The sequence below is a fragment of the Rhodamnia argentea genome, chromosome 4, assembly GCF_020921035.1.
Source record: "Rhodamnia argentea isolate NSW1041297 chromosome 4, ASM2092103v1, whole genome shotgun sequence".
Taxonomy (NCBI): Eukaryota; Viridiplantae; Streptophyta; class Magnoliopsida; order Myrtales; family Myrtaceae; genus Rhodamnia; species Rhodamnia argentea.
In genome coordinates this window covers 9,337,468-9,361,404 of record NC_063153.1, presented here as the reverse complement: position 1 = coordinate 9,361,404, position 23,937 = coordinate 9,337,468, and the positions used below count along the sequence as shown (strand labels likewise).

At 42.7% G+C, this 23,937-nt stretch overlaps 4 protein-coding genes across 14 annotated transcripts in view; all 4 read left to right on the top strand.

The window, feature by feature from the left end:
• Positions 1-829: 829 nt before the first annotated feature.
• On the top strand, positions 830-3,824 carry LOC115753716. Its single transcript, XM_030692465.2, has 5 exons — positions 830-1,431; positions 2,176-2,275; positions 2,624-2,723; positions 3,032-3,120; positions 3,518-3,824. Exons 1-5 carry the CDS (start codon positions 1,197-1,199, stop codon positions 3,816-3,818), a joined length of 825 nt encoding a protein of 274 aa, XP_030548325.1. The 5' UTR covers positions 830-1,196; the 3' UTR covers positions 3,819-3,824.
• A 247-nt stretch (positions 3,825-4,071) lies between these two features.
• On the top strand, positions 4,072-5,364 carry LOC115753717 (ATP synthase subunit b', chloroplastic). Its single transcript, XM_030692467.1, has 2 exons — positions 4,072-4,079; positions 4,409-5,364. The coding sequence occupies exon 2, from the start codon at positions 4,486-4,488 to the stop codon at positions 5,137-5,139; it is 654 nt and encodes a 217-aa protein (XP_030548327.1). The 5' UTR covers positions 4,072-4,079; positions 4,409-4,485; the 3' UTR covers positions 5,140-5,364.
• Positions 5,365-7,979: 2,615 nt separating this feature from the next.
• Positions 7,980-23,937, top strand: part of LOC115753718 (adenine phosphoribosyltransferase 5-like) — a 29,314-nt gene continuing 13,356 nt past the window's right edge. Inside the window, exons 1-5 of one of the 4 annotated variants that reach the window (XM_030692470.2) lie at positions 7,980-8,007; positions 16,185-16,199; positions 22,287-22,405; positions 22,614-22,724; positions 23,083-23,175. In XM_030692470.2, the coding sequence (XP_030548330.1) occupies positions 22,315-22,405; positions 22,614-22,724; positions 23,083-23,175 (295 nt within the window). In that variant the 5' untranslated portion in view covers positions 7,980-8,007; positions 16,185-16,199; positions 22,287-22,314. Of the gene's footprint in view, positions 8,010-16,184; positions 16,200-22,047; positions 22,406-22,613; positions 22,725-23,082; positions 23,176-23,937 lie in introns of those variants that run through there. The other 3 variants (XM_030692469.2, XM_048277280.1, XR_007198076.1) reach the window with 3 other exon arrangements.
• LOC115753712 (E3 ubiquitin-protein ligase KEG) lies at positions 9,006-12,707 on the top strand. 8 transcript variants are annotated; one of them, XM_030692456.2, is made up of 6 exons: positions 9,078-9,112; positions 9,144-9,168; positions 9,999-10,384; positions 10,472-10,563; positions 10,665-11,138; positions 11,601-12,707. In XM_030692456.2, exons 3-6 carry the CDS (start codon positions 10,007-10,009, stop codon positions 12,553-12,555), a joined length of 1,899 nt encoding a protein of 632 aa, XP_030548316.1. In that variant the 5' UTR covers positions 9,078-9,112; positions 9,144-9,168; positions 9,999-10,006; the 3' UTR covers positions 12,556-12,707. The 8 variants fall into 8 exon arrangements, with proteins under 8 accessions (XP_030548313.1, XP_048133230.1, XP_030548316.1 ...); XM_048277276.1 differs by lacking the exons at positions 9,078-9,112; positions 9,144-9,168 and adding an exon at positions 9,192-9,406 and having other exon boundaries at positions 11,601-12,532; positions 12,570-12,707; XM_030692453.1 differs by lacking the exon at positions 9,144-9,168 and having other exon boundaries at positions 9,006-9,123.

The window sequence follows — 23,937 nt, the reverse complement described above, 5'->3', positions numbered from 1 at the left end:
AGCTCCGGCGTCCCTTGACGTCGAAGCCGACAACGTGAGGGTAGTGAGGGGCGGAGAGGAGGTGCATGGAGATCCACCAGTGGATGGTATTGGGGGCAGCTATTGACAAGGGCAGACAGGCCTCTGTTGTGCACGGCGACCTGGACAGATCTGGCGCACTCGTGAGGAGATTTCCTGTCATTCGATGGTGATATCTATGTGACGCATAATTTCTCCTTTTCACCCTCAGTCGACGGAACACGATTGGCTGGTCGGCTATGACAATCGGTGGTGGTCGAAGGTGATGGCGATCTCGCCGTTGTCTGAAGTGAAAACAATCGGGTTTTCGTAGTGGTGGCCCTCGCACGGTGGCCGGCGAAGCAATATCCGAACACGTTATTCCATCACTCCATTGTTAGAAGATAACAAGGTGTATTAATGCATTTTTTTTAAAAGAGAAGTATCCAATTTGGGTTAATTCCACATTTGTCCCGCATTTCTTCTCCAGATATGTATCCGGTATAGAGAACGTCGCCAAATACTAGACATAATAATTCATTATTTTATTTGAACCCAAATCCGAACGACCAAACACAATATATATTACATTTCATAGCCATGCAAAAACATTGGAGCAAAAACTTTCCCTAGCGCACCCTTTTTATCTGTCCCTCAAGGCCCAAGGCCCAAAACCAATGGTACTGAACAAATGAGGCCCAAGGCCCACCCTTTTTATTGCCACTCAAGGCCCAAGGCCCAAAAACCGTGCACTGAACAAATCAGGCCCAAGGCCCAAAAGTTGAAGTTAACTGTCCCCCCTCCAAAATACAAACCAGACCAACAACCTTCAAACAGAGGAGGAGGAGGAGGAGGAAGAGGAGAGAGAGAAAAGAATGCAAATTTCTCCCTCTCTCTCTCTTCTCTCTCTTTCGAATATCCTCCGACACAAGCTTCCTCCATAGCCAACAAGCTTCGAATTCGCAAACCAACGTCGCTCAAAAGGTCGAGAAGCGCGAACCCTAGCGGCCTCGTCGCGCGCAACAATGCGTGTCCTTCTCTCCAAAGAATCCCTCCGATCCGTATAAAAATCCCCCTCTTCCCGAACCTCACATGGGTTGATCGTGACGACGCTCGCGAGCGACCCGATCGTCCCAAGTCCGTCGCCGGATTTCGGAGTCGCTTTGGGAGCTTCTCTTTTTGTCGTCTCGGGTTCCGTCATGTCTCGCAGCGAGATCATGGTCAGGGTTTACGACGACGACGACGATTGGGACGGCGACAATGCCGACGGCTCCCTCCGGGGGAGGATGGTGTGCAAGCGCCGCTCGTCCGTATCGTTGCCTTTCTCGCCGCTGACGGTGGTCGGCGGGATCTCCAGGAAGAGCTTCTCGTACAGTCAGCTCCCTCAGGAGCCTCTCAAGCTCTCTGTCCTCAAATTGGACGGCTCTCGCTTCGGTAATCTCTCTCTTTTCCGGCTTGTTCATTCTCCGTCTGTAGAATCAGCTCGAAAAGGTCCAGCTATTAGAAAGCCATGCAATGTGCGTTTCAGTGGAGTTCGTGCGAGGGATTTGAAGCGATTTGAGCTGCGATCGCTGAGTTAGGCGCTAGGCGCGTTTGGAACATGAATGTTGAGTTTACTTGCTCTGTTCTTAGGTTTCTCGCCATCGCCTCATTTTTACTTCATATGGTTCTAAGAATGTCGGCGAATTTCATTTGAGAACATTAATGTTTTGAAATTGAGAGAAATGCAGGTCCAGCTTTTCTCTTGCTGTGCAACTTCTCTGACATTACTCACATTGTCCCTTTCTTGTCCTGAAGATCGCTTGAAATGTGGGAGGATTTGAAGATATTTGAGTTGTCAATGGTATTGTAATCAACCAAATTGACCTTCGTATTGGAGTTACTGAGGACATCGATGCTATATTTACCCTTTAATGTCCCGCTGTTGACTTTTCACTTTGTTTGCCTGCTGAGAAATTCCCATGAAATTAACCAGTTGTATGAACAACGAATAACTTCAGTATAGTAGAACAAAGAGGAAATGAGTTGCAGTTGATACTTGCTATACCATATTTGTGTTTATGTGATGTCGAAAATAAGGCAAGGAGAAAGAGAGAGCTGTTCATACTGGTTGTAGATAAAGATTGGTCAATTTGATGTTTGAGGAGTTCAAAGTCCCTGCTTAATTTTGGTCCACAGATATCGAAGTCATGAAAATGGCGACGGTGTTGGAGCTCAAGGAGGCAGTGGAACATGTTTTCAGTTTCATGCCGAAGAAGGGACCGGGCAAGATATCATGGTATGATTCTTCTCTACAGTACAAGAACCAAAAGAGTTAGGCCTCTCACAGCTAAAAGCAGCGGTTGATTTGTTATGATAATCGTTAGCAGCATCGTTTTCTCCTTACTGCTGCATCTATTCCCAAAACTCTTGCGGATTTTGGCAGCAGCTCTGCTATAGCATTTTCTGATAAAACCTCTCCTGAAGATGCAATAGTCATCTGCCTTTTCTCTTGTCATGTTTCTTTGAAGGCCAAAAGTGAATGTAGTTCACATTTTCCCCTTTGATTGTACTTTATTTCTAGATAATATTCAGAAAGGCCACAATTAACATAAATAACTATTTCTGTTGCATCTGTTTCATATAGGCGGCATGTGTGGGGGCAATTTTGCTTATGCTACGATGGTCAGAAGCTAGTTACAGAGACTGATTATATAATTGACTACGGCATTAAGGATGGTGATGAGGTATGCTATGGCTTCCTTCAGATACTATAGATATCTGCATCGAGTTGCACGAAACGTGCTTATCAGAAATTTCATGACTGATGGACTGTTGTGTGTAGACATGTTCTTGGCAGCATCAGTAGGTCGGTGTCGGTAGTTTAGTTAGCCCCGGTTTCTTAATGCCGTTCTTGAACAATGTTAACGTTCTCACTATTCCATTTCTGCACAAGTATCTGAAGATGGTAACTGCATTTTTATGTTGCTCTAAAACAAGCATTAATTTCTTTATCGAATGTACTCCATGCTAATTATTCCCTCCTACTATGTAGCTTCATTTCATCCGGCATGTCTCAAGTTTCCCAAGCTTAACTAAGAAGAAATCTAGTGTCTGGCTTGCTGCTCCCAGAAAATCCAGGAGGTGAGATTTTCTTCATTTCTTTTTAGGTGTTTTCCATATCCTCTATCAGGTGTAATCATGCTTCTATGAAACTCACAGAAGTATTCTGCTTATGCACTAGTTCTAAGCCCACTAAATCAGTGGTCACTGAAATTGTACCTCTGTTAGACAGCAAATGCCCATGACATGGCTCATCATATGACATGTCAGCGATTAACTTCTTAATCCTGCCCTCAAACACACTTCTACAATTTTCGGGGCTTTGTTAAACATGAGGGAGCCGAAAAGTGCTCGAATTGTGCTGCATTCCATGTAATGGGTCCATAATCTAAGCTTGAAGATTGATCGTGTATTCATTATTTGGTTCCATCTATTTATTATGTTGACGTTTGACTCATCTTAATGGTGTGATTTGTAGATCCTTTTCGAGATCAAACAGCTCCGAAAAGGGAGAAGAAACCGAAGAAGGAGATATCGAGAACGGGAATCTCCCGCGTGACCAAAGAGGAGAGGATTTCAGCGAGGACATTAATTCCCCATCGGCAAATTTCCTGCAGGGGTGGTTCCCCTATTCTAGATTGGCCATGATAGAAGATAGAAGCAGCGTAGGCAAGGTCACTCGCTCAAAGTGTGTCGACGCCTTTTGGAACAGAGTAAGGGCGTTACTGGTGTTCTGTGCTAGGACACCATATAGTCGGAAGGATCTATGGAGAGATTGAAGAACTCCTCCTGCAGAGCCGGTCGGAGAGCACGGAGTACATTGGTCGTCGAAACTCGAGCCTGTCTGTTTGCACAAGCTGGCCCTGGCATTGAGCTTGTAATCACTCGGTACACGATGTCAGTATTAGATGGTTACTGATCGATTCCGACATGAGGCGATGTACTGTCCGGAGTGATTATTGATTCTCCTTTTTCCGCCTTGTTATCCCGAGCCCTTCGTGTAACGGAATCTCCTACTCAGACCTTTTCATTTCTTCCCCTCTTCTCCATAGATGAATTTCCAAAGTGTGATCTGAAATCTATCAACCTGTGGAGCGGAAGATCGAGTGGCGGTTATGAAATCTCACCTTAAAATGGAGGAACACTTACGAGTAAGTCAGTGATGATGTTAAGAACCAAGTGTGGAACATTCCCATCGGATCCCACGTGCGCAAGGCACGTGCGAAGCAGAAATTTAGAACCTCATCAATTTGTGTGGCGAAGGAAGAGATAGCGCTCCTCCAGAAGTCTGCATCCTCTCGTCCTCTTCTTCCTCCTCACTCGCTTAGTCTCTCCCCTTTTTATCACCTCTCCCTCCCACTTTCTCTCTCTCCAAAACGCAATCAGCAAGACCCGTCGCTAGAGAGAGAAAGTCTCGCCGCCGTCGTCGACCTCAAGATCGCAGCCATGGCCAAGATGATCGTGGCCTCCCCATCCTCCTGCAAGACCCAAATCCCACCTCCCCTCTCCGCCGCAAAACCCAAGCAACCCCCATCGCTCCCCCAGCTCAGGCTCCCGAAGCCCCTCGCCTCCCTCTCCCTGAAATCACTCCCCCTCCTCGCCGCGGCGGCGGCGCCCTCCGCTCTCCTCCTGGCCCAGCCGCTGCCGGCGCTGGCGGAGGAGTTCGAGAAGGCGGCGCTGTTCGACTTCAACCTGACGCTGCCCATCATCGCGGGGGAGTTCCTGCTGCTGATGTTCGCGCTGGACAAGATCTACTTCACGCCCATGGGGAAATTCATGGACGAGCGGGACGCGGCGATCAAGGAGAAGCTGAGCAGCGTGAAGGACACGTCGGCGGAGGTGAAGCAGCTGGAGGAGCAGGCGGCGGCGGTGATGCGGGCGGCGAGGGCGGAGATATCGGCGGCGCTCAGCAAGATGAAGAAGGAGACGCAGGCGGAGGTGGAGCAGAAGCTGCGGGAGGGGCGGCGCAAGGTGGAGGCGGAGCTGGAGGAGGCGCTGGTCAGCCTGGAGAGCCAGAAGGAGGAGACCATCAAGGCCCTCGACTCCCAGATCGCCGTCCTCAGCCAAGACATCGTCAACAAGGTCCTCCCCGTCCAATGATTTTTAACCATCCCCTGCTTTTCCCCCCACGCTTTGTAGTTAAAATCAATCCATGCCGAGATTCTTCACTGCATCTTTGAGAAGAAGATGAAAGGAAAAGGCTTTTGAGAATTGGGATTGGATTTGGATGCAAGAATGTTTGGAATTCTTGAATTAATCCTTATATTATCTGTGTAAAGAGATACTTTGTAAGTGGTAATGTGACTTCCGGTTAGTGCAATGCCATAGCTTGTCCATTGATGAATCTTTACTTGGCCCGCGATTGGGACCATGCTAGGCTCGAGCATTGGACCGGGTCGAGGGTCGGGGGCGGTCGGGCTCGAAGGACGAAAAGGGCGGGCCTAGCTTGGCAAGCCATTCGTTCTCAGGGCTCGGTCTGCCCCGAGCCTGTTCATTACTCGGTTAGCCACTCCATCATCCTCGGCCGGCCGACTTTACGTCCTTAATCAGGCCGTTTTGATCTGTTGCTTAGTCTTTGTACTCGACTTGATTTGCCAACTAGAAGTCATAATAAGTCGGGGGAAGGGATCAAGGGCATGTTGGAACGGCACAAGTTAGATTAATGGCTCGTATGGCAACACTTCTGCTTTAGAAATTAATTTCTAGTCAAAAGTTTATTTTTCTATTTCTAGAGAGAAATAAAAAAAAATTCACTTTTTCAAGTGCCTCTAAAATTACTTTTGAAAGAAAAAAATATTTCAGAAGTAGAAAAATACAATTACGTAGCCAAACAGATTTCTGCTCTAGAAATTGCATTACCAAATAAATTTTTACTCCATAAATATTTCCGGAGCAGCAATTCTATTCCAAATAGTTGTGATCCAATCCTTAGTCGATATTCGCAAGCTTATTATTTGTTGAAGTTTAAGTGGCTCTAAAGATTTGGCGCCAAGATGTTATAACTAGTCCTCCATCCACCAACCTACCTTTGATCACGGCATGTTTAGTATCAAGAAAAGGTTCGAGTCTGAAGAAGAAATGGAAATGGAAGAGCGTGTTGAATCTATCAAACTACCCCACGAGCTTATGAAATGAAGCATGTTTTTTCGAAATTCCTCATGACTTAAATCTCCAATGTCCCCGAACTTGATCACTTTGACCTAATAATCCCCTTGATTATCAAAATTTTAATAAAATTTAATATTTTTTTGAATTTTTTAATTATTTTATCTATTTATTTTATTATTTTTGTCGGTCTTTTTTTCTTTTCTTTTCTTTTTTTTAAATTAGGGTTGGCAGGAGGCCGAAAATTCAAAAGCTATAATATTTAAGTGAGCACCATATGAAAATTATGGCACTTGTACTTGTGGTGTCCTTATATGCTATAGTTGAAGAATTCTATAAATTCATAATAAGTTGCGTTGACGTTCAAAAAAGTACTTGCAATTTAGACATATAAGTATTTTCAATTCCAACAATAAGGTGCAAAATGTAAAACTTTTTCTCGTAGAGAACATCTCAAAATCGTGTTATATCAACTGGACAAAACTTTTTCTCGTAGAGAACATCTCAAAATCGTGTTATATCAACTGGACCGGAGTGTATGATCGAACATGTATGAAATTCACCAACGGAATGAATTGTAATAGGAACGCTTTAAAGAAATCGAATCCAATGTAGTGAAGGCTTCTTTTGGGACGAGAACGGCGGCAACGGCGACAGGCACGGCAGCATGCGACCATGGCAGGTGGTGATGTTGGAGGAGGCCCCGGGGTTGGGGCTTGTGTTGGGTTTGGAAATTTGGAGGCTAGGGTTTGTGTTGGATAAGTAGAGAGCAAGGGCGATGGGTTTTTTTCAATTAAAGGTAGGACAACCTGGTCATTTTACTTGCCAGATTTTTTTTTTTTTAAGGATCCGAAGCAATAATTTTGAAAATAGAGAATGAAAAGTGATATTGGAGTTGACATGACGAGGGTATTTAATATTCTTTTTCTTTTCATTTTCTTTCTTCGTTGTGTCGAAAAAGAAATTACAATCGAAAACATTAGAGCCGAATGACATAGCCCACAAAATTGAGTAAAAAAAAGAAGGAAGAAAAGCTGCATTTGAAAATAAATTTTGTGTTTACTTGTTGTGTGAATTATGGAGCTATTATAATTCATTAATTCCAAAGAGAACGCCCGTTTAATTCAAATGTTTTCCATCAAGCCTAAGAACAAGAAATAGGGGTTGGACCAACATTCCAATTTTTTTTTTAAACCAAAATTCCATTGGCGAGCCTAATTATAGATTGCATCAGTAGCTATAGACATACTGACCATTCACACATTCTAAATGTGACAAATTCCATGAAACCTACGGTGTTAGTGCGACGACGATGGTATGTACTTTCCACGAGACCCGGAGAAAGGCAACAAAATTCCGACCTAAATTAGCTGAATGGACTCAATTGGCATAAATATGAAGGTTTTGTTCTAAATTGATCTCATTAAAAGGTTTATGACCGAATCGACACTAATACTATAGGTTTACGAACTTTTCCATTAATTTTCCCCTTCCGAACGATATCCTAGGATTAGAAGTACGATTTCAACCGGTATACCAAGCCCGCTCAAGAAAGAGATAGCGAAAACGAAAATCCAATCTCTACGTATGAGAATTCAAACCACGTTCGTGCTCATTCTTGCATTATACGTCCTATTAATAATACAAGTCAAAAGGGTGAAGGGTGCGAAGCAATCTTCAACTCGTAGTGAGTCAAATTCTTGCGAGACAAATCTCCCTCCATCTCTCTCTCTCTCTCTCTCTCTCTCTCTCTCCCGTTGATTGCGCCAAAACGTAATCGTGCCCGATTTCGCTTCCTTCCTCCCGTTGGCTTCTTCTTCCAACTTCAGCAACACGAGAGAGAGAGAGCGAGAGAGACAGAGACAGCAAAAACAAACGAACGAAGAAGTCAACGCATCATTCCAACTTTTGAAGGACTGAGGATCCATCACGAAACGTGGTTAAAGTTCCTTTGCACGAAGCGGAGGAAATCAAGCCGCGAGTAGAGACGGTTGAGAGGCAATGTTCGGCGAGCCCGATTGCGATCGGTTTGATTGAGGAACAAGGCCGGACGTGAGAGTCAACTCCGTTATAAAATAGATCCCGAGGCGTGATTATACGACCATCTACTCTAAATGATGCGACCTTCGCTCGGCATGGCCAAGATAACGAATGTCCTTTATTTTATTTTTTTTAACTTGTCTCGGTGGCGAAACGGGCGACGAGACTAGCCTCGGAGTTTCGACGGCAGTCGAGTCCGATCCTCCGACTTTGAACTAAGCCAATAGCGTGTGCATCATTCTATGAGGGCCAATTTTTCTGAGTTTTACAAGATAAAAAAAAAAACCTAAAAAAAGCATTAAAAGTCAACTTCTTCTTTCCTATATTTTGAGCAATATATTCTATCTAAATATAAGAGACACCCTTTCGAAAAAAAAAAATTTTCTGCAATTTTGTCTGATCATAGGATAAATGTAAATATCAACCGTTATTCTCAATATTTCTAAAGATATGCGCCTAATTTTACACATCCCTATTAATGTGTTCGAAAAAAAAATTATAAAAATTTGTCAATTCAAGAACAAATACAAGACAAAAGCGGAAGATAAAAGTCGCTGTCGCGGTACATTTCCTCGATTTCTCTTTTCTCAATTAGGAAGGCCACGGAACTCGTGACTCCGATTCTAAAACCGCGAAATAAATTTCGGGGAAATTAAAAATACGGGTATTTCTTTTTGCCTATCTTCAAAACTGAATTTTTCAAGAAAGCAAAAGAAATATCATGACGTGATTGCAAATTTTTTTTTATTTGCCGATTAATCGTGATTTCCTCCATTTTTTCATTTCACCCAAAAAAAAAAAAAAAAAACAACCTCTTTTCTCACCATTAAATCACACCTCTCTCTCTCTCTCTCTCTCCCTTCTCGTAGCTACGGTACAGTCTCGTCAGTTTTCAGCTCCGAAAAATCGAACAAGGAAGAGTATCTGCCCGAACTCCAGGTAGAGATCCTTCGCGGTATTCAAACCGGTGCTTTCTTCTCCGAGGTACCTTCTAATTACGTATCATAAGCTCCTGGGTTTCTATGTCAGCGTTGCTTTTTTCTCTGTAAAGGCAACTAGTCCTGTGCCTCGTACTTTCGCTTTTTGGAAATTTGGTCCGGCGCTTCGTATTCTGTCGAGAAATCGCCCCTTTCTTCGGCTTCTGATCTGATTGCTCAAAATCGAAACTTTTGTGGGAACAGCGCGTTATTCCGTCTCTCCCGTTGAGTCCCGTGGAGACCCAGTTGAGTTCGTTTTCCCTTTTCTGTCGTTTCTATTCGAAGTGGTGGAGTGGCGATGGTTTTGGGCTCGAGTTGTGTTTGAATGTTTCGAAAGATTCGAGGAAAAGGGAAAAAAGCTCCCCAGACAGAGTCACAGAAATAGAAGTTCTCGTAGTATTGAGTGTTTTTTGTTTGATTGATTTCTTGAACTGCAAATTTGGTGATTTTTTTCCCAGCTGTTGTTTAGATGGTGGTTTCTGTGCTGGTTCATACTTGATTTTGTTACTGTTTCGAACTTGTTGATATGATTTGTAGTATCTGTAACCTCAGTTGACTGCAATTCGGATCTGTCTAAGTTCTTTCGGAGTATGGGCTGTCTTTGTAAACATTTTGTGCTTTTGTACAACATTAAAGTGGTGATCGTTCAGTCACCAGTGGAATTTGATCTTTATGTAGAGCTTTATCTTTGTTTTCTCAAATAGGTTTGCTGGGTAGTCTAAGCTGATCGTCATGCTTAGTCATGTCGGGGAGAATAACCTGTGGAGTTGAATCTTTTTTTCCTTGTTAATCGTTTTTTCAATGATGTTTATTGATAATTTTTCTATGTTGTTGCAGAAGGAGGGATGGCTGAAAAAGTCGTAGCTGCTAATCCGCCCACTGGCGAACCTCCTGCTTTTGAGTATGAGTTATTTGAAGGCGATCCCGACCACCTGAGGACCGTGGTGGCCACGTCAAACCAATCAACCCTGTGGATTGACCCTGCCACTATGAAACTTAGGCATAGAATTGGAAGGGGCTTGTTTGGTGATGTTTGGTTGGCAACTCATCATCAGTCAAGTGATGATTATGAAGAGTACCATGAAGTGGCTGTCAAGATGTTACATCCTATCAAGGAGGATCATGCAAGAGCTGTGTTAGATAAATTTAAGGATCTTTTCACCAAATGTCGAGGGACCGAAGGTGTTTGTTGGTTGCATGGAGTTTCTATTTTAAATGGAAAAGTGAGTTATGTGGTTTTTATAAAGTAGAAACTGTCTTATAAAGGTAGCTACCCTTTGCTAAGAATAACGCTCTCTGTATGTCTGCAGATATGCATTATCATGAAATTTTATGAGGGATCCGTTGGTGACAAGATGGCTCGTCTCAAGGCCGGAAAGCTCTCACTGCCAGAAGTTTTCAGGTGATGCAACCAAACTGGAAGTATTGCATCGTTAAACATGTTTTTTTTTCCGGTCGTACATCTTTAAACAATTAGTATGTGCTAATATTTGCCTTTTACAGGTATGGTGTTGATTTAGCTCAGGGTGTATCAGAGCTGCATTCAAAAGGGATTCTAGTCCTCAACCTTAAACCTTGTAACTTCCTTCTTGATGAAAAGGATCGAGCAGTTCTTGGAGACATTGGTATACCATCTGTACTTCTCGGAATCCCATTGCCCAGCTCAGATTTGACTCGCAAGCTAGGAACCCCAAACTACATGGCCCCTGAACAGTGGCAACCAGATGAAAGGGGCCCTATATCCTTTGAGACTGATTCCTGGGGCTTTGGCTGTTCCATTGTGGAGATGTTAACTGGTCTTCAGCCTTGGTTTGGTATGTCTGTCGACGAAATATACAACTCAGTTGTAAGAAAGCAGGAAAAACCACGGATCCCAAGTGGGCTACCTCCTCCAGTCGAGAACGTTCTACTGGGATGCTTCGAGTATGATTTTAGGAGCCGTCCATTAATGACAGACATTTTGCAAGCATTTAAAAGGTACTCCTTAGGTTCTGAGAATCTTTCCAAAGATACCAGTTGGGTTCCCTTGGTTCATCTGACAATTGCCATTTGTCTGTGCTGCTGTTTTTCTTTTTATCTTGTATAGAAACTTTTACCGATGGTTAAGCACGTAGTCAAATCAGTCAGGGTTTGGAGGATGAATATGAAGTTGCATTAGAGGATGTTCATGGTTGGTCATTGCCATGTGTGCTGCTGTGTTTGCGATTCGGTCTTTTGCAATTTCAGGGTTTGAATTGGTGGCTGTGTTTGTTGACAAGATCCTTTGGTTGTTTTATTTCTGTTTTCAAATATGTTGAGTAGACTTAAGATTTGGGTTATTGCTTAACTAGTTTTTTTCTTTTTTTCCTCCTAGAATTCAAGGTTTCAGTGCATTGCGAGTTTATACATATTTGCGTGCTTGTTTTCACTTGCAGTTAAAAGTGGCTATTGATTTTGCAGTGCACAAAATGCGGACTATAATGAAGCAGGATGGAGAGAGATTGGGAGTAGGGTAGGTAAAACAGGTAGCCTTGGTTACACAGAGTGGTTTCTTTCAAAGGATCAGCTCCAAGTGGGTGATGCCGTGCGTTCGAGAAAGCCATTGAAGTCATGCAAGCTAGAAAATATGGATGTCCCTGAAGGAGTGATTGTGGGCCTGGAGCGCGACACAGATCGAGATGGCTTTGTGCTGGTGAGGGTTCATGGCATCCATGACCCCTTGAGAATTCACATCTCGAAATTAGAGCGAGTCACTCATGGCCTGGCTGCTGGAGATTGGGTGCGGTTGAAGGAGGAGGACAAGAGGCACTCGTCTGTGGGCATTCTCCATTCCATTGACCGCAACGGAAGCGTCACCGTCGGATTCATCGGGATGGAGACCCTTTGGAAAGGAAGTTCTTTGGATTTACAGATGGCGGAATCTTACTGCGTAGGCCAATTTGTACGATTGAGAGCCAATGTTCTTAGCCCTCGATTTAAGTGGCCGCGTAAAAGGGAAGGCACTTGGGCCACGGGGAGGATATCTTGGATCTCACCGAACGGGTGCCTCATTGTGAAGTTTCCGGGGTTGTTGACATTTGGGGATGAATCGAGCAGCTTCATGGCCGATCCAGCGGAGGTGGAAATGGTCACTTTCGATACCTGTCCTGGGATTGTGAAGAAATACCAGCACCTTGAGGATTTTCATTGGTCAGTGAGACCGCTTGTCATTGCCATCAGTCTATTCACTGCCATGAAGCTCGGAGCTTTTGTCGGCAAGAAAATGGGAAGATCAACCGTCAAAAAGCCACACGGAAAAGAGCATCACGGCGAGCGTCAACAGGTGGACGGCCAAGCCGCAAGTAATCCAGCTTGGCTTCCGCCTCCGGTGGCCAACATCCTTTTCAGAGAAGGCGTCAGCGCTGGTGCTCAATAGCCGTGCTTCCGAAGGTTAGCCGGGGTTTACCTTCTGAAATGATGATGTCGTGGGAGACAATGTCGTTGCATATAATCACTTTGCTTGCAGACGGGCAAGTCCTGATGTCTTAACTGTTATCTTTTAAGCGTGTATATGTTCTTTTCCGTCAATAATTCCTTCAATCCATCCACAAAGGCCTCACGCACATGGACCGCCCCCGCGATGAGAGCCTCTCGCTACGCCGAAACCGACTCATTACAGTTCTTAGCCTGCCTTAGTAAGGTTTCTTGGCTGGACCTGACGGGGCAACATAGAAGCCACTAATAGCTCAAGCGTTATGTCGGCCCCCTTGCGCGGTTCCTTGAGATGCCGTGCCGAGCTGACGTGTGGGTTTTGCCGAGCAGTGAATTACTGGCCATGAAAGCCGCAAGTGTTGACAGCCCGTGGTCGGAGGAATCCGACATGTTGTAGCGCTGCCCACATGTGGCTATTCTCGGGATTGTGCATCGCCGGGGCTCGCGTGCCGGCGAGGCCCGACCCCCTAGATGGCTCTTCCTGCTTTCGACCTCCATCATCTGCTTGCTAATCATTCGTGATCCCAATCATTGGTGAAGTTAGATTCTGCTTGTTTATCTTGGCGGAGAAGAACATGGCAGACCCGTTAGGTCTTCACTCGTTTAATCATAGCATAGCAAGTTAGCAACACCGGAAAAAATAATGAATTGGGAAAAGACTAAAGGGCCCTTGATAACTCAACTGAGTATTGAAAATTAAAATCAAAATTAAATACTTAAGCGAAAAAAAAAATCAGCATTTAATTTTCAGTTTCTGCCAAACAGGCCCTGAGACTACTAATCAATTTCTTCTTTCAACTAGGTCCAGAGTTTAGGGCCCATTTGAAAGAAGAAAAGCCTATCTGGGCCCATTTCAGGCCACAAGTAGGAGCCCACATTATACAATCTCGCCACTTTGTTTCTTCTAGCCCTGGCCTTTCTGGACTAGGCCCATATTGGACATTGATGTATTCCCGATTGGGCCCAATTTTTTTTAGTCAATGGCCCAAATTCCAATTTCAACGCCTGATAATTTGTTGGTAGGCCATAAATCGAGGATTGATATTGGCTAATAGATGATTAGGAACTCCGCAAAAACGAATCGGCCCTAGAGAGTGCCGATCTACAAACAGAGATCGCGAATCGCGATAAAATCGAACGTAAGGGAATGGACGGTCTCCCCGGATGCGAGCCGCTCGGAGAAAATGTGACGTTACCAGATCTTCTTCGGGGAGAATGTTTTCGATTTTCCTTCGTGAACGAGAAAACCCCGTTCGAGATAAGTCTCGAGACGGCAGGACATGCAGTGCTCTTATGTTCTTATCTCGTAGGTTAGGTAGATTGATGCCGGATTAAATGCCCACCCACTTGCAATATCTTTTAGGATCAAAGCTCAAGATCCAGCTAATCTCCAGTGCTGCGGGCACCAAACCCTAAAATTGCTAGAAAAAACCATAAGACTTTGGGAATCAATTATCCAACATTTTGCCCTAATAAGAAAATGACCCCGCTTTTTTCAAAAAAGTAGGATTTGGATCCCTAGATAAGATCCGAGAGGATATCTCCCCCACCCCTCTTCAAGATCCATTTTCGTGAGCCGTTCGTTCGCATTTCAATCCGGTGGGCCCCACTTGGGAACTTTTTTTTTTTTGTAAATTTGGTCCAGTGGAAATTGACGATTGATGTTGGCTGCTCCACGCAGATCACCTCCCCCGGCCCGATATTCTCAAATCCTCGGACTGAATCTTTTCATGATGTAAAAAACACCAGACAACTGGGGGACAGAGGAGATGATGATTTGTTTTTTTTTAAGAAGAACTTTGATCCTTAAATATAATGATGGCGTGCGGCAATCAATGTCTCATCCTAAAGGTGAGATCAATCTAATCTAATCCCAATCTTAAAGTGATTGTTATCTCGAAAGACATCTAAGGAAGTAGAGTTAGAGATTCTAGTCGATCCAAAGCGGTCGAAGCGTTTGTCATCAAATGATGGAATATCATCGTGGGAATTCTTGTCGGTTTTTGTCGCGGCTAAAATGAGGCGTGCCCGTTCGTCTCCATCCGAATTCAATCGAGTCGTTTTCGTCTTGGGACGCGACTTTGAAAATGCAATGGACAACGTTTGACGTTAGAGTCGGTAAAGTTGATGGACGACATCGAGTGATACCCCGAGTCGGATTGGGGTTTTCGTCTAGCATATGACGCGACTTTGAAAATGCGATGGACATCATTTGATGTTAGAGCTGGTAAAGTTGATAGATGACATCGGGGTGATATTCGAGCCGAGTTGGAGCTTTTGTCCAGCATATTAGAAACGGGAATCGAGATGCTATGCTTGTAGACTGTGTTTTTCCTTTGTACAAAGAGCAACCCTAACCGCGCAATCCCTAAGCAAAGATGCTACAACGAGTTCATAAGGAGGGGCGATTTGATTTTTCTTTTTTTTTTTCCCAATGTGGGATTTTGCTTGGAGACATGTAGACGGGTCGGTTTAATATTGTCCATGTTATTATCATCACCATATATTCATACACTACGGCAAGAAACAAACAAAATCTCCAGCTTATTCAGCCCAATGGATAGAGGTGCCACGGCGGCTAAAAAGATTCTTAACATTGTCAAACCATTTGAGTATTTAAAAAAAAAATGTCACATCCGAAACGACCACTTAAATCATACTTACCTGCCAATAAGCATGTCGCTTTGCTAGTAAAGGGATTGAAAGGTGGGGATGTTAATATTAGAAGAAAGTATCAAAAAAGTCATAAACTTATTGTATTTGTGTCAATTCAGTTCTAAACCTTTTATTGGTGCTAATTTATCCTTAAACCATTTGTATTGATGTCAATTCAATCCTAAACATTTTACGTTTGTACCAATTCGGTCCTAAACCTTTTGCATTTGTGTTAATTCGATCATAAACTTTTGTATTTATGGTAATCGAGTCAATCCGGCCAATTTTGGCCAGAAGTTCACCGACATGGACGTCGATTTTCCTCCGTAGCACGGCCGGTGCTCGTGTGCACAATAGTATTTTTAAATATTTTTAATATTTTTTTCTATTTCTTATTTTTCATTTATAAATCACTAAAAAATTATTACCAATATTTAAAAATACTAAAATAATATTGAAAGATATTCACGTCGGCGCCGGCCGTGCCACAAAGGACAACTAACATCCACGTCGGTAAATTTCTGGCCAAAATTGGACGGATTAACTCAATTGCTACAAATGCAATAGGTTTAGGACCGAATTGTCACAAATGAAAAATATCCACATCGGCGTCGGCGTCGGCCGTGCCACAAAGGACAACTAACGTCCATGTCGGCGAATTTCTGGCCAAAATTGGCCGGATTGACTTAATTGCTATAAATGTAATAGGTTTATGACCGAATTGTCACAGATGTAAAATGTTTATGATTGAATTGATACCGATACAAAAGGTTTAGGACTGGATTGGCATCAATAAATTGTTTAAAATTAAATTGGCACAAATGCAATAGGTTTATGACTTTTTTGACACTTTTTTCCTAATGTTATAGGTGCGAGGTTTGACTCTCGTGCTCTGCAAAAAGGACAGAACAAAAGTCGGAGAGAGAGAGGAGAGTTGGAAATATGTAATATTAAAAAAAAAAGAGTCATACATACCTAATTTTATCCAAAGTAAAAGAAAAAGGGAAAAAACAAAAAAAAGAAGCGTCTTTTGAAAAAGAGATTCGACATCACACATGGTTGGGGAAGTGGATAAAGCCAACGTTAAAAGTGCGTTGGAACATCACAAGTTGAAGCAGCTTGTCCAGTGATTACCTAAACTTCAAAAAGCGTCCATGATAGAAAGATTCGATCTGAGATTAGCGGCGCGGCAATCGAGATGTGACGTATTACGTTGGACCCCCTCTTCTTATAATATCTATTTTCTTCGTACTCGTCGAATGCAGATAACACTAAGCACTTTTCCTAATTTTTCTATATATTAGTTACGCGTATTACCACAAAAAAAAAAAAAATTCAAAATATTGGGAATCACAAAATTTCTTTTACTAAGTAATTTTTTTTTCGTTTAAATTTCCGTTATTCGAGATAGAAAGCTTTCTAACTTAGCAAATCTCAAATAATTTTAAGACTCTCATTTTTTAAGAACAAATCCGCCGTCGTAAATGTTCAATTACCGATCATCCAATTCAGTAATGAGCCCGCGTCGAGATCTCCCGAGCGATTTGTAAGAACTTGCAATGCGCATCTACATTTGACGTGTTCATCACCATCGTCATCAATATATCGGAAGAAGACAGTTCAAGCGTATACAAGGAACTGCCCCCAACAATTATTGCAAAAGATTTTTTGGGGCCACTTATCGAATCAAAAAAATTATTGCAAAAATCTTCTAATCCTCTCCCCCCTCGTAGAAAGTGGCCCCCACCATCATAGGATGCTCTTTTCCATTTGGTGGGTCCCAAAAACCCTAGACAGACCTCTAATTTTTTTATATTTTTTAAAATTTGCCCCCGGATTCCTAAGAAGATTTCGTTTTTTAATCCTCAACCCCAACGGGGTTCCACAATGTGGCGACTCATAATGATTGTGATTGAATTTGTGGGCAGACGACACACCATGGAGGGGTCCTGTGGAAATGTGACTCTAAGGCTAAATTAGGTCGGCTCGAGGTCCCCCCCTTCCTTCGTGTCGTAGGTAAAAATAGTAGACATTAATCTATCGTGGCGTACATTTTAACGATCGATATCGAACCGCGTGGATCAAAAAAACATCATTTTAACTAGACGCGAAGGCTCGGTTATAAGGAAAAAGAAAATCCGATCATCCTGTCGTCGAATCGCGAAGAAGTGCATGCCGAATGTATGGTTATATCGATTCACCGTCGATGTCGATTCGTTTCCCATTCGACGTTTATTACGTGATTATTGGGCGACAACGCCCCCGGCCCCCCTTTTTTTTCGAACCTCGATTCAAGAAACAAAGCTAACAAATATCTATGGGATCGGACCGATGATCGTACTTGGCGACGACCGAGACACAGATGCAGCTTCGATGATTAGATGCGGCTGTAAATTAAGCGATACCTTATCCCCGAGGTCTTGGGGATGATGTTGCCCTGTTTTTTTGGCAACAGTACCCAAAAAAAAAAAAAGAGTGTATTCCTTCGCGTGCGTTATGAACAGTTGAGCCTTGCACGTTGTCGTGTCAATTGTTCCTTCCCCCGTTTGTTTGGTGGACGTGGACCCTTTCAATAGGGACATGCAACACTAGCACGCTTGCATAATGCACATGACATATCCATCCACAACCCATAGTTCTATCAAATCCATTTCACCTAATCTTTCAGAATTTAAAGGCTTTGACGTTGACCTACTATAGTCTTCCACTCCATTTTAGACCCAAAAAAATAAAAACAAACAAACAAACAAATTGGCGGGCTTGCTAGCTCTCGACGTGTGCAGTCGTGCGACGTTATGAATTTAGTTTCGCGATTCTAAAGGGGATAATGCTCTCGAAGCTGAAACATGCTCTTTTAAGCTCGTAGAACAACTAATCGTGTGCCTCTTAACCGAGATTAGGCTGATGAGCGCGTGCATTTGGGAAAAGGAATTGTGCAGGCCTAGCGCTCATTCTCCTCGAGACCATCATTTCTCCATCAACGGGCTAAGCGAGAGACGATGATGTATCCAACCTTATATACTTTCCTTACGTGTCTCTCTGTCTCAATTACTTATCTACCGCTTAATATTATTACGTTATTGAAAGCTTACAATCGGCATCTGTCGCTTCGGAATTTCCGTGACACGACATAGCTTTCGTTTGCCTTTTTAGGTTGGCCACGAAATTGCTTTGTGATTCCACAAATCCTTAACAGCTGAATTTCAATCAAATTTTTTTTATTTTTTTGTTATAAATCCAATGCTCATGTCAATTGGAAATTGGGAATTTACTCGTGGTGGGCCCACCTACCGTAAGTGGGCCAGAGCAACATTAGAAAAGGAAAGTTGGGACCAGCTTGAACGCGCGTGGGCTTCGAGCGGCTGCGGAAAGATTTCGAATTTCTCTATGAATTGATTGTTTCGCAAATCCACGACGCAAAAAAAAATCCGTATCCCAAACCGGGGCCCACACAATAAAAAAGCATTAATTTATTGGGGGCCAGCAAGCGCAAGACGACAAAACAGGACAGGTCACCGAGCAAGACACGTGTCATTCCTCGCGTGGAGACCACCCCTGGGACGACGCAAATCCAGCAACCAAACACGGAATTTTGCACCTTTGCAATCGCGACCCCCAACTCTTCGAATTGATGGAAATGTTGGGAAGGGTTTTTGTGAAGAAGATGTTGTTCAAGGCTATTTTGAATTACTTATTAAGCAACTATTTAAGAGAAAAATTTGAAAATTTCAATGCGCCAATTGTTACTTATATCGGATGCAATCGATGTCTTTAAAATTAAACGATCGTACACGAAATAAGCTTTATAAGTATCTAGGGTTTGACCAAAAAAAAAAAAAGGTATCCAGGGAGAATATGTGGCAATGCCCAATGTGAAAATAGTGCCACGAGTTTAAGAGTTGGATAAGACGTATAACAACATTCGATACGACACCAGTTCGATGCATCAATATTTCGAAATATCAGATGATTTAACAAAACCCTTTCTCAAATTATAACAAGGAATCCATCCTATAATAATTTTATTAAGATTAATCTTTGGACACTTGTCAAATAATCAATTTTAAAAAGAATTATTAACAAGCATGACTTGGCTCAAGAGGATATGTGCAAGCATTGGTCGATTTTTTCGAATATCGCATAATTTGCGTATTTTAACGGGATATGAACAACATCTCGAAGGTCGATTGAATTTTAAAAGGATTTTATTCACTAGCACCGTCAAAGCATTTACGAAAGGATCGCAATATGAACTATGCCAACTATTATTATTATTATTATTATTATTTTACTGACAAAAAAATCCGTTATTTTTTAAAAAATTTGCTTCACGCATCGGACGTGAAGCTTGGGATTTCGTTAAAAAGCATATAAAGAAAAAAACAAGTTAGTTTCGCAATTTCGCAATTTCGCAATTTTGGGTCAATGGTCTGGTCTGGAATGACGAGCACAGGACACGTGGATGGGGTCGCTGTCTTTAAAGACAATCGCGGGGCAATAACGCCACGTCATTAAAAGCGCTGTAAGTAGTAAAAAGAAAAGGACATCGGGTTTGGGGCGGGGACCACATCGGGGACCACATCCGAATCTTTACGAGATCTCCTGCCTGCTCGATTCTCTCTCTTTCTCTCTCTATATATATGCTAGCCGTCGATTTCTGTTGCACGTGTTTTGACGAAACTGCCCCTCACCTCGTTCTTGTCAAAAAGATTTACGAACAGGGACAACTCCGGCAGGGCGAAATCTACGGTACGAGAGTAAAGCCAGATCGCTGTTCCTCTTTTATTTATTTGTTTATTTTTTTTTTTGGATTTCGAATTGCTCCTTTAAATTTAATGCCGTAACGTTAGGTACTCTTGAAGAAGAAAACGATCGTAATGAGGCACGCCTTCTTATTATTATTATTATTATTATTATTATTTCATGCAAAGCTCTTTTTTCGACATGCAATTTGCGATTTTATTGATGTTAATTCCGACGATTTGTTATTTTTTTTCCCGAGGAATTGCTGTTATGTATCTCGATAACGTGAAGATGAGTCGTGCAATGAATGAATTACGGAGGTGCACGGGCATGTATAGTGTAGAATGCGGGAATGAGTTATGTTAATCAGGCGTCCTCTGATTCCGATTCTAAGTATTTAACGCGTAGTGTTTTGATTTTTTCTTTAAAGTCAATATATGAATCGAGAAATGCCATTTTCAGTAGAAATTACAAAACAATGTGCAAGTACGGTTTAACATCATGTGCCCGTGACGTGATTATGTTTGTAACCACCGTGGGCTTATATCGGTTGGCGAAATGTCTATCTTGTTACGTTATATTCGTTATTCGACACCTTATCTCTTTTGTCTTTTGTGTGTGTGTGTGCGCCTTTTTTTTTTGTTGCTTTTTCGCTCTGTGACATGCATCTATTATCTAAATAGATTATAACAATTAGCCGGCCCTAATAACAAGCGACCCTTCAACATTCGCGAATGAGATCCCACTAATCTCAACAAATTTAGCGTGTTGGTGGATCGTAAACAAACGGAAGCCAGTCGGGCGGCTCAACCCGATAGCAATCCGATTTCCCCATTTTCCGATGCTGCCGGTTTGACCCGGTTGGGATCAGCCGCACATAATTAGCAATCTGGTTTCAAATTAGACTATTTAAAACGCTTAATTTTGGATAATTTAATTTTAGTGATACCTGAATAATATATTATTTAGGGAGAGTAGAGAAAGCGTAGAGCATGGGTGTGTTGGAAAACAGGGGGGCGGCGGGGCTCCTTTTAACGACGCACGAATCCGGTCAGGAACATAAGAATCTTCCCTCTCTCTTTTTTCCGGATAAGCCATGTTGATTTCGATGTTTAGTCAACACAAAATCCACGTTCCGACCAAACCTAAGCACGGCTTAGATACCGTAAACAGTGTGCGCAATGCGCATCCCGGTTTCATACTTCTCACTCGCGTAAATAATTTCTCTGTTACCCCTCTTTAGAAATTTTGTCCATTTTGTCGCGGAATGGTTTCCTCACCGGGGGGGGAAAGAAACAATCACGTGGTCTTTAGATATTCACATCTTTAAAACGAGACATCAATCGGGTCCAAATTTTTCCTATCTAGTGAGCGGATCGTTGAAATTGCGAAAACCCTACTATTGCGGAGCCGGAATTTTTTTTTTCATGTGATTGCTGCCGCCAGCATTGTGATGTTTATTAGAAATGGCGCGTGCGAAAATCGGCAGGTAAACACCCCACTTAATGGGCTCGTGCACGGATGTTTAAGTAAGTTCATTATATTCGATAGTTCCTTAGAGGCTGCTGCAGGTACGTAGTGCAATAACTCCTTAAACGAAACTAATTATACCTACTATTATCGATCATTCTCCGAGCCATTTTATTCGTACCACTTTGGAGAAGGTTATATCTATATTCCAGAAAAGGGAATTACCCTTTATTTGATCCATGATCGAGCGTTTAATGAAGCTATTTATTGCTACTTTATTTAATCCAGAAAAAAAAATGCGAATCAAGATAAAAAACTCGCAAACCCGACTAAACTTAGAAGCGACTGATGTTTACATGGTCGGAGGGAATCTCCTTCCGACGAGATGTGCTGTTGGAGAAAAACAAAATGTCATCCAATGGCACGTGTCGAGCACGTGCCGAGAGGGTCACGTGATCCGCGCGCGGTGCCCATTTTTTTGCTTCGTGCTTCGGACAACACGAACATAAAATAAAAACAACGATAAAACAAATGTAGATGGAGATGAACAGGGGCAGCCTAGCATATCTGGTCTGACATTGAAAACCGAAACCAGGAAAAAGAGAAAGAGAGAGAGAGAGCGAGATTTGATTGAGCCCTGTTTAGGAGGGAAAATCCCCTCACCATTTAAGACCCCTCCCCATCCATCTAAATGCCGCTACAGCAACTGAGACTCATTACTCCCTCCCCACCCACTTGAAGTTAGCGCACATAAAACTCCATTGGAGCCCAGCTCCCTCACAGTAGTGACTCCACAGAGTGAGAGAGAGACACAGGGAGAGAGAAGTGGGGAAGAATGTTCGCAGCTGAGAACGGGCTGAGAGGAGACCCCAGGCTCCAGGCCATCTCTCGGGCCATCCGGGTCGTCCCCGACTTCCCCAAGCCAGGTGCTGGTTCTTTCAATCTCCAAACCTTTCGGGTCTCTCGAATTTGTACCCTTTGGGCTTTTCCTGTTGCATGCCCGGGGGGAAGTCTTTGGCCGGTTTTCCTGTTGTCAGCGGAATTTGGTCGAGTACTTGCTGTTCTTGGGCGCGTTTTCTTGAAAAAAAAGGTCTCATTGCTTTTTTGCCCCACCCACCCTCTGTTTTGTTGTAGGGATCATGTTCCAAGACATAACGACGCTGTTGCTGGATCACAAGGCGTTCAAGGACACGGTGGACATCTTCGTTGACCGGTACCGTGACATGGACATCTCTGTCGTTGCAGGCATGTGCTGTTTTCTTGTCAGCTCCCCATTTGGAGCGGAGTTCTCGTTTTGCCGGTTCTGGTCTAAATTTTTTTTTCTTTTCTTTTGTCCTTGTGGATGGGGAGCTGTGTTAGATTTCATCTGTCATTAGTTTTGTTAAAGTCGAAGGAAATTGTCATTATCTATAGCTGTTGGTGAACTAAATGTGAGTGAATGGGTGGGTAGTGGCAACTAGGAAACAAGGAGAAAATCTCACGAGAAAGTACGTTGTTTGGAAATGTTATCTTGTAAATTTTGTGAAAGGATTGGTTCCTCTTTCATTCTGAGTACTGTCAAAGCTGAAGTTGGTTGAAAAAAAAATAAAAAATCTTTCTTCAGGGGTAGAAGCCAGAGGATTCATGTTTGGTCCGGCAATTGCATTAGCTATCGGCGCAAAGTTTGTTCCTTTGCGTAAGCCCAGGAAGTTGCCAGGTACGTGTTTCTCTTCTTTCGGGTCTTTTGTTATAATCTTTACATATTTTAGCTTTGCATTTCTCCAACTGCACGTAAATCGAATCGACTCGTGCGATCTTTACAACATTTGCCCTTGGTAAGTGGAAATATTTCAGTGTTCTGTTCTCATCTTCAGGGGAAACAGAAGGTGGGCCGTAGAATGTGTGTGAAAGCCTTCCTTAATTTAATATATATTTTTTAAGTCGAGGGGATTGTTTTAGAAAGCTGAAGGCAGTGAAATGCTCATTCATTCTTTTGAAACTGGAATAATAACACAGAACTTGATAAATTTTCTGTGTAGTCTTTGTTATTTTAAAATCACAACCAGGAACAGAGCGAAAACAAGCAGCACTCGTGCAATTTGAGTTTTTTTCTTTTCTTTTTATCTCGACTCTTATGTTTTAATTTTTTCCTGTAGCAAATCTTGTTGCTCTCACGATTTGGTTTCTATGTAAATGCTTGAAAGTTTTCATTAAGTTCGAATGTTAACATGTAAAACCATGTATTTCATTACTCTTGTGAACTTATCATTTCTGTTCATTTTAAAACAAGCCCCAGAAATTGGATAGTTCACAAAAGATATATAGTTTCTGCGAATTTTTAAAGTAGTCCAAAGCAGGATCTACAGAGTGAAATCCACATACCACACTGCATTTCTTACCATCACCCTTTGCTGACACTGTTATGCACGAGTACCACAGCATTAGAGATCTAGTATAGTGTTATCGAACCATGGACAAA